Source organism: Gymnoscopelus braueri, assembly GCF_963280865.1.
Source record: "Gymnoscopelus braueri genome assembly, chromosome: 21".
In the NCBI taxonomy this organism is placed as follows: Eukaryota; Metazoa; Chordata; class Actinopteri; order Myctophiformes; family Myctophidae; genus Gymnoscopelus; species Gymnoscopelus braueri.
This window is the reverse complement of record NC_137623.1, coordinates 20,461,391-20,476,471: the sequence shown is the minus strand read 5'-3', so window position 1 is coordinate 20,476,471 and position 15,081 is coordinate 20,461,391. Positions and strand designations below refer to the sequence as shown.

The following is a 15,081-nucleotide window of genomic DNA, read 5'->3' as shown; positions in this document are numbered from 1 at the left end:
AGGCTGCAAGGGTTCTCTACCACAGTGGTTCTCAACATGTGGGTCAGGGGGTTCCCCACTTTATTTTTGGGGGGGTCTCCACTCCCCAGATGATTAGCTTACTGTGCAACATTGTTTTCTCACTCAACAGTAAACAAATCAACATACAGTATAAGTGTATACAAGGTATATCTGCACATTTCTTTAAAGTTACAATTTTACCCATTTAGACCTTGTCTAAAAAACGCCTTCTAAATCCTGACCTAAGTTTTCTGAAAAACTTCAAATATGTATTCAAAATTAAAAAAAAATGTATGTTGCTATATACTGTATATAGCAACAGAAACCGCAAAAGGGGTTCCCATCCTGAAAGATATAGTTACAAATAGGGGTTCCCGCCCAAAATGGGTTAAGGACTTTTAAGACCTTTTTAATACCTCTATAATGAGGAACCGAGTAAAACAAAATGTTTCCAAGTGCTTGTCAGGGTGGGAGGGGGTCCCCAGTTCAAATATGATTATACCGCTCTAAGTACCACCCCGACCCTTCAGCATCTACACTGGCTCCCAGTTAAATACCGCATCTGTTATAAAGTTATTTTACTGGTTTATAAATCACTCCATGGCTTGGCACTTCTTCCCTACCTATCAAATCTTCTCCATCTCAACACACCCACCCACTCACTCTCTCCGTTCCTCTGATGTCAGAGGTGTAAGAAGTACTCCCATGTTACTAGTAAAAGTTGCATTACCAGAATGTACAAATACAAGTCCTGTATTAAAAATTTTACTTGAGCAGAAGTGTAAAAGTTTTGGTATTACAATATACTTTCAGTACCAAAGTAAAGTTTTCAGAATATAGCAGATCTACAAGCTTACGACGCGTAGTGAGCTTGCAGATCGGATATTTTCGCTGAGCAACATGCTTCCACAGACGACATGCTGCTGACTTCTATGGAATCCAAATGACTGAAATCAGTCGCGGTGGCGACTTAGAACTTGAATCCATGGACACTGCTTACCTGTGACGGCACCAGGGAAGGAACCGGGGACAGAACCGCCGGAGAAGGAAGTGGACGCTCCGCCAAACGGCGTCATGGCCGAGGAGCCGCCGAACGGGGCGAAGCCAACTGCCGCCGGGCCCGACGATGACGACGAGGGACCCTGGTTCTGTTGGAGCTGGGTGGGGTCGGGTCCGTAGTGGCCTGCGTGAGGGGCGGCGGTGGTGGAGGAGGTGGAGTCTGACGCCGGGGTGTTGTCCGGTCGGTACTTCATCACAGGACCCTTGTCCTGTTTGCTCTTGATGCAGCCCATGGTCTCGTCTGAACAGACACACACACACACACACACACAGATTCATGTGAGCAGAAGAACACAGAACGCAGAAAGATTTGAGTTAAAAATGTTCGCTTTAAAAGATATATAAATACATATATAACGATGCACATTTTCACGCTCTTCCAAATCTACAAGCGCATAGAGCGGCACAAAGTGACACGCTATGAGCCTGTGGATCTGCTATTTTTGAATAGCCAAAGTATAAAATATGGTTAAAGTGGTTAAAATGATTGTGACGCTATATTAACTATCGCGCAGAACTTGGATCAAAAAACAAACAAACCCAAAAAATGATTATGGACGTGGCAACATTTATGCCATACTAGGCCTGCGGCAGGGACATGCTGTATGAAATTATAAATGTGATAACCCGATATTGTCATGTGAATCAAGGCCACAGCTACAGGATAAGCCATGCTGTGAAAACTGGGGCACAGCGGTAAATACTAAATCACAATTAAATCACTGTAAGCTCAAATGCTCACTGACGTGTGGGGTATAAATGCAAAATGGACGGATAAATGCAGAGAATTTTACATTGTTTGTCATTTGCCAAATATGACTAATAGGTCATTGCAATAAATACAGAGATTATGTCATGTTCACAAGCAACATTATGGTGACACACATAGCATTTACTCCAAAGCCACGTTGCATTGCAGTAGATAGAACAGAGCAAGATCGGCATGTGTGGCTCTAAAGCATGGATAGGCAACCTTAGGCATGGGTTCCAACATTGGCACAGGGGAGGGTTATCACTGGCAGACTGGCATAAGTGAGAGGGAGAGAGGGGATGTTTTATTTTAAAATAATGTGATTTTGATGTGGTGTCATAATTGAACGTAATGTTGATTTGGCACACTGACTATCAAGAAAATAAAAACATGGAACTTCATGTCAAAAAGGTTGCCGACCCCTGTAAATGTTTGCAGTACAGTATAAAGTTTTTTTCTGCCTTGTTGTGGCTCAGACACCACAGCTGTAGCAGAGACCACAAAGTATACTATACTATCTACCCAGCGTATCCTTTTGGGGCCCTCCCTCCCTTGGACCTCGCCAGAAGCATTAAAGAACCGGCCCGGTGTGTCTCCCTACTGCATTGCTCTCATTCCTCCCTCTAACTCACAGGACTGGCCAATGTAACACTGAGGCAGCATTACTTGGCGGAGAGAGGGTCCAGAAAATATGGAGGTAATCAGACATGCTCGAAAACGAGTCTTTTTTTTGCTCAAGGAGATGTATCTCTCGCAGATCTTGAAATAACAGCCTTGATCTTGGGAGGCTACAGGAATTTTTCTTTCCTCATCAGAGTGGGCGGGGCCTATCGAGTGAGTTCATGGAGTTCTCCAGGCCGAACTGCCAAGGAAACCCAACGAAACGGGGACAAACCGCGCAAACCTTTTCCATGGAATTGGAGCACTTTGTTCACATAAAACCGTACAACTGGTTAAAATTGCAGGTTACGGCTCGTGCTGCGTGCATTGGGGTCGTCTTCTATAAAATGGTTTCACAAGCGGTCGGTCATTTGAGATGGGTTAAAAAAATGAAATGCAGGTTTTCCGATAACTTGAAAAGGAATTATGGCTATAAATCTAATCTCAGACGTCCAGCAAGGCCCGCTGGCAGAGAATAAAAGAAAAAGCTTTTTAAGATTCTAAGCCAACCTTCCCTTTAACTATAATCTGGTGTCATGGAAAGCAAAGCGCTTGGGCCCTTGTGTTGGGTCGACTATGGTGGGCTTGCAGTTCATCAACAGGAGGCAAGAGAGCCCAAGGCTCCGGGTCAGCAATGAACTCACCACTCTATTAAAATGCAGCCCAATGTCTTGATTATATCATTCATATGCATTAAAACATTAAAAGCCTAATGCTAAATGATTTATGGCACTAAAGTAAAACAAGCAATGGAACCTTTTAATAGGCAGTAGGTAACTTAACGCTGGGCGGACACTAAAAGATAATTGGGGGAGATTTTGGTTCGGAAACGCCCCTCCTGAGTCCCGACAACCGCGTGCGTGTTCCCAGCTTGAGGCTGGTCAGAACCGATTATCTGCCCAGATGATCCTGTAGAGTGAGGGGTTCCAGTGTTGACTTTGGGTTTGCTTTTCTGTAAAGTTGCTTGTAAATATTGGTAGTTGCGGGTTGCGGCTTGAAAGGACTCCCCCAAATTAATATGTATTTGTCCGCGGACCCCCATCTGAAAATAATTAGTGCCAGGGACCCCTGTACCAAATTTGTGTTGTTAAAATATTTCAAAAAATATTCCACACTTTTGAAAATAGCAGATCTACTAGCTCACAACACAACGTGTTGCATCGCGATGCATTCTGAGCTTAGTTGTAGACCGGCTATTTTGAAATAGCCAATGCATATAGGTTTACAGTGTTCATGTGGCCTAGAGTAGCTTCTTTTGGGCTTGTTTTCATAGACCTGGGTTCACAGATCCGATCATAAAACCTCCCAAATCTACTCGCAGATGCATCAGGGCATCATATTTGATAATTGTATCAAACATGTTTGATATTTATCTGGGACAGTGGCAGGTGACCGCAAAGTGAAGTGTGGAGTGGAGAGCCACTTCTTATACCACTCGACACGGTGTAACCTTACAGATGTATCGATAGCTTGTGGATATATGATATCACTCGTCCGTCCTCACTACTTTCTATACTTTTTTTGCAAACGACTCCCTTGCATGATGGAGTATTATGCTTTAGGAAACTGGATGAACGCAGAAACAGCACAAGCAGTGAATCTATGATTAAGTGTTGGAAAGAAGTACTACAACAGTAACAAGGTGTAGTAATCAGTTGGAGTTGGGTAGTGCACACGCACTGCAAACACGCACTTGACGTGTATTACAGCTGGTCAATTTAACATTTGGTCGGTACAGTATACTGTATATTATATTGAAAAAGATGTGCTTTAGACCAATGGTTCCCAACCAAATGATTTTCGGGGGTCCCCAGATGATTAGCTTCATGTGAAACATTGTTTTCTCACTCAACAGTAAACAAACGAACATACAGTATAAGTGTACTACAGGGCATCTGCACATTTCCAAGTTTTTACAATTTAAAGGACTTTTAAGACCTTTTTGATACCAAATTGAAGAAAGTAAGAAAGAAAGAGACAAATATTGTGAAAATAGCCAATCTACAAGCTCACGCAGTGCGAGGTGTTGTGAGCTTGTAGATCTGCTATTTTCACAATATTTATCTGTGGAACCGAGTCAAACTAAATGTATGCCTCAACTCCTACAATACCAAGTGCTTATTAGGGTGGGGGGTCCCCAGTTGAAATATGATTATTTTGGGGGTCGCGGCCTTAAAAAGTTGAGAACCACTACTTTAGACCTTTTTTTGTCTAATGGCACAGTATGTACACCTGTTCCCCACATTTCACCACTAGCCAGCACAAAATGAAACTCCTGCATAGCTGAATGAAGCCATATCCTCTGTAAATTAAATGGAAAAGTCATTATCAATATTATATTTCCAAGGACAGATTACTACTGTTTTATTCACATCACATGCGGTATCTGAAATGAATCTCCCATTCATTTCCCTCCAAATCCAAGACGATAAGCAGACACACACACACACACACACACACACACACACACACACACACACACACACACACACACACACACACACACACACACACACACACACACACACACACACACACACACACACACACACACACACACACACACACACACACACACACACACACACACACACACACACACACACACACACACACACACACACGGCAGAGGTTCAGGGAAAACAATATCTCCTCTTGGCAGTCTGAAAGGAATTCCCCATTAGTGGCTGAGTTTGTAAAAGAGAGAAATGATTAGGGCTGCACAATTAATCGTGAAAAAGTTGAATGTGCAATATTTGTCTCCAGCAAATTTCCAAATATCAAGTGACAGCAATGTTTTTAATCAGAGAGGGAGAGGTGTTCCAGGCGGTGTTGCCAGATTTTGCGAGAGAAACAAGCAACCAGGTCTATGAAAACAAGCCCCCAAAGAAGCTACATGAGCACTAAACACTACTGTATATATCGGTTATTTGAAAATAGCCGATCTACAAGCTCACAACACGTCACGTTGTGAGCTTGTAGATCTGCCATTTTCAAACAAATCTTGAAAGAAAAAAAAGCGAAACATTTTGATCATTTTTTGAAACATTTTAACAACTCAAACCTAGTATGCGAGTCCCTGGCACACAATCTTTTTAGATGAGGGGACAAATACATATTAATTTGGGGGTCCTGTTTGAGAACCACTGGTTTAAACAACATTAGGAAGCAAGTCCAAATAAGCAACTACACTTTAGAAACAAGCCCAAAAAAACACATCTACCAATATTTACAAGCGACTTTACAGAAAAACAAGCCAAGAGTCACATATAATGAGCAGACATGGCAACGTTGGTTCCAGGCGGCCTCCAAAAAGAAAAGAAGAAGTGTATTCAAGTCAGGTGCTCAATCGGTTCCCTGCATATTCAATACCAGAGAGGAACAACAACGCCTCTCCATGAATTCAAATTGAGCAACACATTAGCTTAAGCGGTCTCTCTATAAATCCCTTGTTTCATGAATATAAAAAGAAAAACAAATCACGATTGCATGAATTGGAATATTCAGTAAGTTCATGAAAAGAGGGCAGGGCAAAGTCTACTTGCGAGTTGTTAGCAGTGTTGCCCCGATTTTGCAAGACAAATAAGCAACCAGGTCTATGAAAACAAGCCCAAAAGAAGCGACTATAGGCCACATGAGCACTATTGGCTATTTGAAAATAGCAGGATCTACAAGCTCACAACGCTTGTAGATCTGCTATTTTCAACAACAACAAAAAATCTTGGAAAAAAAGGGGAACATGTGGAATATTTCACGAACACAAATCTTAAATGGGGTCCTTGGCAGTGGCGCCAAATACATATTAATTTGATAATAAAAAGAAAAAACTAAAGATTCAAACACTCAACCTAAAACTTCCTTCTCCAGCCGCACAATTAATCAGCATCTCCTCCAGTAAAACGTCTATCCAAAAAAATTATAAAATAATGATACTATCAAACACATCATTATTCATAAAATGGCAAGAAGAGCTACTTATCACCCGTGATGGCAACTTCTGGACCCAAATATGCAAATATATATATTCTATATGACTACTACTCTACTCATTCAGTATAAAGTAATCCACAGATTTCACTACACTGGCCAAAGAATGTTCACCATGGGATTCACATCATCTCCAATCTGTTCTCAGTGCACACAAAATAAACCTGATAATTACATTCACACCACTTGGGACTGCACACCAGTAGCACAGTTTTGGAAAGAAGTCATGCAATCTCTGTCACGTTTCCTGGGCTGCCACATCCCGCTAACTCCGTCAATATGCTCACTCGGTGATACATCAAACATGGATCAAAACAATGCACACAATAGACTACTCCTTGTGGCCCTAACTGTCGCCAAGAAAACTATTCTCATGAACTGGAAATCAAAGGGAAACATAAACATTGCTCACTGGAAAAACCTAATAACAGACTACATATCCTTGGACACAAACACAAAACACCCCATCTGGTCCGATGGTCTGATTCCTCAATTATCTTCAATCGTAATAACAGTTAAATCTATATAAACATGCGTGTGCGCGCACACTATTGTTGTCTTGATTTTGGAAATGTAGGTATTATTATAATTGTTTCTCTTTTTGTCATTTATGTCCCTTGTCTTGTCTTTTCACCAGTAAAAAATAAAAAAGTAAAAGAAAATAATAACAATTTGGGGGCTTTCCTTGACATGAAAAGGTTTGAGAACCACTGGTTTAAACAACATCTAGGAAGCAAGCCCAAATAAGCAACTACACTTTAGAAACAAGCCCAAAATACCACAACCACCACCAACTACAAATATTTTCAAGCAGCTTTAAAAAAACAAGCACATGGTCGCTTATAATAAGCGAGCGGACATGGCAACACTGGTTTTTAGGCGAGTCGAGACATGGGGCGCTAGCTGAACCACTACACCATCTCAGGTCATGCAATATTACCCATTTCAACAGTGTGGCCCTTAAGGGGCCGACCAAATAGAACAGCCCGTATGTATGTCCCTGTATGTAAGCAAGTGTTTGTGTGTTTTTTGCTCACTACGCATAAATACACAAAGGATACAGTATATGCAAAATGCATGTGTCATAATACATTACACTGTACATATTTTTACAAACTTGGCTGGGCACCAATTAAGCATAAATTCACTTATTTGTGTCAAACTCAATGACTACATGCTTGTTTGGTGAATGCAGACAATAAAAGATCATTGCATGCATATGCATATGCATATGTATGTATGCATGCATGCATGTATGTATGTATGTGTGCTCACACAGACAAGTATATATATATATATATATATTATAATGATGTTTTAGCAGCTTGGCAGCCCAATCCATACAGTTGTTTTTGTTTAACAGGCTGACTAGGGATGGGAAGATATGAAATTTTCATGTCACGATTATTGTGACCAAAATAATTGCGATATACGATATCATCACAATGATGTAAATATGCTTAACACATTGGGTGCTAGAGGTTTATTAAAATATTATACGTTGAGTGCCTGCATTTCTTCCATCCACTTGCGTTATACGTTTCGTGCTGCAGAAGCCCCGACGCGGAAGTGCATGTAAACAAAGCGTGCGTGCGAGACGGCGGAGGGTCCCGACTAACGCCTGGAACAATAATATTTCCAACGCGATCCTCCATTGCAGCGTGATCGCCGATCGGAAACGGCTCGTTTCCACCACATTAAAAAGAAATGGAGATATTAAGCTTTTAGTCAAGGAGATAACATTGAAAACGCCGACCGGAAGGATTTTTGACATGGAGCCTCATCCAGCCTCTTCTTCTCAGAAACTCCTTGGGTGATGTCAAAGTTTCGTTTTAGCGCCCCCACGTGGGCATATAAAAATAGAATTGGGTCAAAAACGGTCCGGACCGTTTTCGGCACTTCTCGTTTGGACCCTCAAAAACGGTCCGGACCGTTTTTGGCATTCAATGTGTTAAAACTCTTAAAATGCCACTTTGTATATTTTAGATATCTTAGAGGGGGGGTGAAGATGAAGAAGATTAGATATTATAGAAAGACAGGAACTGACCATGTCCTTGTTTATGACTCTTAACAGCTGCTGCGTAGAAGCTCTTCCTGAGCATCGAGCCTCAAACTCTTACCAGTCCACAAACACTCTGTTTCCAAGGTGTTGTTGCCTTTCTACATCACTGAATATCTGTCAGTGTGTCTTTATCTCGCCCAAATATGGATGACTGATGCCATAGTACTGGTGTCATAGTACTGACAAAACACATCTTATTATTAGCACATTTCAGATTATAGATTTAGCTAAAATGGCTATTCACTTTGAGTAACGTCATTAGCTATTCCATATAAAGTCGTCATCAAGGAATGACATCACACCATCGTCATCACATTCAACATAATTGTCCTTTTAAATGTTTTTATTGTATTTCCCAACACAACACCATTCAACAACTGCCTGCCTTCTAACCTCTTCTGTAAATTAGTTGCACTGATTCACAGTGGTGCTGGTGTGTGAAATGTTTCACTGGACGATACATCTGAAAGGAGGACATAGGTTTTCCTGGCCGGCTGCTGTGGTAGTACTAGTCGGACACAAGCTGTACTCTTTTGGAGATTACCCTAACAGTCATTATATCGATGTCCACATCTTCAACACACTGTCTTTACGCTGGAGGAAGTTGACCACAGTGAAAACTGGAGGAGGAGAACATCACCTTGAGGGTCCCTGCGTACACGGGGGCCGCACAGTCACAGCTGTTCTGGTAGAAGATATTGTCTACATCTGGGGGGGATATCCTTACTGTAACGTGCTTTATTCATTTGATGTTGACGACCACGGATGGTCCAAACCCAATATTGCCGGAACTGTTCCAGAGGGGAGGTACCACCACTCAGCCTGTGTCTTGAGGAAGGTCATGTATATTTATGGAGGAATCACCCAGCTGACTGGACGCACTGACTGGACTCTACAAGTTGGACACCACTACAATGGTCTGGTCTCTAATTAACACCAGAGGCACTTCACCACCTGTTTCATCACGTCAGTCTGTCACCATCATCGGGACAAAGATGTTTGTATTTGGGGGCAGGGGGTACCAGGGGGACATCTACAACAACAACATCAGTGTGTTTGACACAGAGACCAACTGCTGGCTGAACACACCTTCTCCACAGCTTCTTCCAGAACGATGCGCGAGTCATTCAGCCTTTGCCTACAATGGAGAGCTGTACATAGTTGGTGGCTACAACTCGAGGCAATTATTCAATGATCTGTGGAAATTCAATCCACAGACCCTCTCATGGAAGAAGGTTGAGCCCAAAGGGAAAGCCCCGTGTGACACGGCTTGGATGGGCTGTTGCATGGTGGGAGAACGTATCATCCTCTTTGGAAGACACAACAGACCTGATGACCTGTATATCTTAGATTTAAGTCCTAATCTGAAGATGTTATGCAAGCTAGCAGTTATTCAGTACGATGTGGAGCAGTCTGAACTCACACATGACATCAGGTGGGAACTGGCGACCATGACTACCAACAATAACTGAAAACATAACATAGCCCTATAAAAAGAGAAACAAACTGTGATTCCATTAAAAAATAATAATAAAGAAAATAATAATGATAATAAACTTTAAAAAAACAAAAACAGCAAATGGCAACAGGGTCGAAGATATCAGAGAAAGATGATGAAGAGGAAGATGATGGCCCTCAGGAGAAAATACAAACGAAGAGGAAACATAAAAACATAATGTGGTTCACAGTGACATGTGGAGATTATATCCAGAGCTAAGTGGCTGATGTGGGAAGACGGATTCTCTGCTGGAACTGTTACCTCCACTACCCTCTGGATAAGTGGATGAAGATGGATGGCTGGATGGATGGATGGATACACCAAATTAACATTACCTGCCAAGATATATAAACATCGTTTAATATATTAATCCGACGATCTTTGAAACGCAGTGGAAGCCAGATTGTGTTAAAAAAAAAGTCCCTGTGAGAAGGCGGAGGGATCCGTGTGTCTATTGGAACAATAATATTCCAACGCCTATCCGCCATTTTTGGGCTATGGCCCGTTGAAAACGGGTGGTTTTCAATGCAAAAAAAAGAAACTGAGCTGGAGTGTTTTTCTAAACATCCCATAGTCAGGTTGGATGGATGTGACGTTGGAATGACGTCACATCCACATACTTCTTCTCTGAGTGACGATGGATCATCCCAAAGCTGTGTTAGGGTGCCCCTTGTGGAATTTTCAAAAAAATTATAATTTGATAATAGAACAACTTTATGCGTCTTGGTAGGCAAGTGGACTATTTAATAGAATGACTTTATGCGTCCATGGCAGGCAATGTGTTAAGACTAGAGAGAGGGCGTGTCTGATAAAATTAATACAGAGGGGTACCACCCCTGACATTATCAAGGTACTACCACTGTATATATATATATAATATCTAAATACTGAATCAAGCAACTGTCCGGGGTGCTCCAAAAAGCCTGATAATTTTCGCGATAATTACAGTAGCCCGCGATACTGTTATCGATGACGTTTTTTATCGCGATATACGATAATATCTGATATCGTCCCATGCCTAGTCCTGACCCATGACCCGACCAGAGGCCGAAGTTCTATGTCCATTATTTTCACCACAAGCATTGTGGGTCTGTTCACTGTCTGAGCTTGTCATCTACAGTATACTGTATTTGATGTGGATGTGGATGATCAATAAAACTATAGTTTCAGTGCTTAGAGGGGTCCTTAAGCAGCTCTTGGCCGTAGGCCTGTCACAATTATTATTACTAGACCATACCCGTGGGGGGATATGCGCACATGATCTGGCAACCCGGGAGCCAGCGAACACAAAGACGCTAATAAACAGCTGAGATTTCGTGTAATCGGAAAACGGGCTTCGCTGTTAGGTGCACATGGTAAGGGTCAATGGCTGTGTGCAAATTCAGATCAATTGCTCCAGCCACTGAGGAGAACCGGGCAGAACAATTTTGGCCTCACCACGACGACACCATGCACCCATGCACTACAGAGGTTTGTCAAATTATAGGAGGATAATTATTTAAATCACAATTATTTTGCACAATTGTTTCCATGTTGAAAGATTTTCATATAGTTTCAAACATTTTCAAAAAGTAGTGGAAATAGTTATTTAATATGCCAGTCATTGCTTTGTATATTATTTAAATTTTAGGTTATTTGTCACATCTGCACTGTGAGCCTAAAAGGCCAAACAGAAAAAGCGCCCATGCCTCCACTTTGCACCATACTCTATAAGTTTGGAGCCATGAGGCTGGTCTTTTTCATTTGAGATTGAAACGATTGCCCGACAACACACCACTGCCAGTGCCAACGTTAAAGTCAAGGAACAACTGACTAATTGAACACTACTTTTCAAATTTGTGTGACAATTAAAACTTAAATGTTGTAATGGTGTCGTGACGGCCCTTCTTGGCTGTGATGATAGGATTCAGGGTGCCTCTGCCTGGAGGAACTCATCAGCTGGGCTAACCCTCTGTGAGTCAGTGCTGCTTCAGTTAAACCAGCCAGCCGTCACATAATGACATGATGGAGCGTGGCCCACACTTAGTGCTGCAACGCCGAGGAGAGGTTCTCTCAGAGAATTTAGATACCGGTGTTAAGAAGTGCCATGGAGTTATTTGATGTGATACTTAATAATAAACAGATTTGAGTCAGGAGTGAATATATTTATAAGCTGTCACATTTGAGGCAAAACACAAGAAACGTACACTTTTCTTTTCTTTTTCATTTTGTTTTCCTTCCCACACGTTTCTGTGTTTGTCACTGCTTCGTACTGGCTCACCTGCCAGTGAGGAACCCCCGCCGGGAGGACGAACAATAGCCACGATGTCCGACTCCTCCCGTTCAACACCCCCGCTGACAGGCACCACCCCAGCCTGTAGGCAATGCTGTAGGGAGTTGTTGCAGCGCAGTTACAAAGATCACTGCGCTAGCAGTGATAACCCTCCCCGCCCAGATTCCCTCTTCAGATTCTCGGCCAAGCCCGATGCAGTGTTGAATTCAAACCCCTCGACTCTGCGGTGCTGGATAGATAATTTACCCCTGTGCCACCCGAGTGCCCATGCCTCCACTTTGCACCGTACTCTATAAGTTTGGAGCTATGAGGCTGGTCTTTTTCATTTGAGATTGAAACGCTTGCCCGACACCACTGCCAGTGCCAACGTTAAAGTCAAGGAACAACTGACTAATTGAACACTACTTTACAATCTTTCACAAACTGTAGAGCAGAACATCTGCTGCTAATATGTTCGCCAACTTGCTGCTAATTATAGAAACACGCTCCAATTGCTGACAACATCTCTCTGCCCGGAGGATGATGATATGACCTACAATAGGTTCCAGCATGCAAGCATGATGGAAAGGGTTCCCGATTTGGCTCACGCACAATTGAACACTTTCAAGGAACACAAAGGAACTATGACAGAGGAAGGTGAAGAGTTTGAATGGGAAACGTTCACATTACTTCACAGAGATCTTTCCACTATCTACCCTGAAAGGAGATGTACTTGTGTTTTTAAGGCAGGTACAAAGACAATCTATCTCCTTTTCTTTCTGTTACATACAGACATGCCAGTTCAGAACTAGGTCAAAGTTATCCTTCAGTTCTTCAGCCTGAATCAACACATTGTAATCAGAGACAGAGACATAAGAGAGACAGTTTCAAACGCTAAATGCAGACATCCGAGACAATAGTAAGATTTTATGTCAGAGCAGGCGCAATTATTTCTATGACGGACATCATTTGTTCTTCTTAGTGTCTTACAAAGACATAAGTAAATTAGCGTTTACAATCAGCACCCATAAAGTTTTTGAAATAATTCCAAGTTGCCAACTTGCATTCAGCTCATATTTTCTTACCAAGCCTTTTAATGTTGTTTCAGATTTTGAGAACTTCTGACTTCTATTCTCAGGGAAAACATGTACAAGAGCTGGTAATATAATACGTGCATTGCCCAGGAAACCTTTGGCAGGTGTTTTTGTTACCTTAAAGCAAGGCATTTACAAAGGTTTTATGTCACACTGTACAGATTCTAATATCAAAGGTTTTTACAGTCCAGTCCAAAGCTACAATTATTTGATAATTTCAGACATCCTCCTAAACTGAGAAAACAAAAAACAAAACAAACTAGAAAAAGTGCTGCTTGGAGCACAGGTCTCCGCCAGGTCAGGTAGGTTATTGTGGGCCAGCAATGATCAAAATGCGCCAATCAGGATGGAATAAGAAAGATCAGACAGATCCGTGTTCTGTTGATCAAATGACTATAGAGATCCTGGCCCTCATTTATCAACGCGGTGCAGCCCAAATAATAACGTACGGCGAGATCACGAGATCACATCAAAATCTGCCTCCTGGTGGCACTATAAAAGGCTGATGTGAAAAATGCAGGCTAGATGTTTTTTCTTGGCCTCTAGGGAGTGTGCGTGCAAAGTGTCAGGCCGATCGGTCCAGTTATAGGTAAAAACTCGATCGGCCTGTTATAGCGCCACCACGATTAGAAAAATGTAGGGTGGCATTTCTTCCTTGGCCTAGTGGCAATGTGCATGCAAAGTTTCACCGCAATCGCACGCTGTGTTCATGATTTGAGGCATTTTGCTCAAAACGTACCACTCCTGCAAACTTTGGAAGCCAATCTTAGCCAATGGAATATGAAAAATCTGAAAGACCCGTTTGGTTTTATGACTATAGAGATACTGTGTACCGATTTGTGTGATGTTTGGACAAAATCTGTAGGAGTAAAAGAAAAGAAAATGTGTTTAGCAGAAATCAGCCTCCTGGTGGTGATATAACAGGCCGATCTGACAAGAGGTTCTGCTCTGGCGTCCAGGGAGTGTGCGTGCCTTTGGCCCGGCGAAGCATTCAGCTCCTTTCTAGGCGTCAGTAAAAAGGAAATGTCTTTAAGAAGACAAGACCAGCACTAGGGCTGGTAACTTTCCTCAGAAATGATATTCGAATATTGGTCTTAAAAATTGGCAATTTGACAGGGACAATACAAAATACAATGTATCAAGTGTTCGTATATTGTTTTTTGTATTGTCCCTGTCAAATAAACATAAAAAAATAATAGTGAAAATACATATATAATTAATTGAATAAATGTTCATATTCGAATATACATATTTTCCCCATATTGTAAATTCGAATATTAATTTACCAGCACTGGCCTAATCCAGTGGTTCTCAGTGTGTGGTCCAGGGACAATCAAGGATCCTTAAGAGGGTTCCAAATGGACAATATTACAGGTCTGTAACTCAGAGTTATGGTGGTCCTTGAAATTAAGATGAGAGAAAAACTGACAGCTGTCAACAGTTGACAATAATACAAATCTGCACTGCAATTGAATTGGTAAAGTTTCGAGCCACCCGGCTCTTCCTTAGACTGCGGATTTGTATTATTTTCAAACGGTCCTTGAAATTAACCCATTAAGACCTGAGGCGATTCTTAAAAAAATCTAAATCCTAAATTCCTAACAGTTTTTGGAAAAAAATCTAGAACATTTTTTTTCAAGATTTTTCAAAAATAGCCAAAGCAATCTAAAGTGACACAGATGCGTTCCAGGTCTAATAAATCATTTGACAACCACTGGC

At 41.7% G+C, this 15,081-nt stretch overlaps 2 protein-coding genes across 2 annotated transcripts in view; both read right to left on the bottom strand.

Annotated features, from left to right (window-relative positions):
- LOC308077664 (collectin-12-like) overlaps positions 1-15,081 on the bottom strand; it is a gene marked incomplete at its 5' end in the record, with an annotated part of 253,537 nt that overhangs the window by 124,543 nt on the left and 113,913 nt on the right. The gene's annotated exons all lie outside the window — the stretch shown is intronic.
- LOC308076749 (tyrosine-protein kinase Yes) overlaps positions 1-15,081 on the bottom strand; it is a 44,625-nt gene that overhangs the window by 19,785 nt on the left and 9,759 nt on the right. Inside the window, exon 2 of the mRNA XM_080417200.1 lies at positions 1,001-1,300. Coding sequence (XP_080273326.1) covers positions 1,001-1,292 — 292 coding nt within the window. The 5' untranslated portion in view covers positions 1,293-1,300. The remainder of the gene's footprint in view (positions 1-1,000; positions 1,301-15,081) is intronic.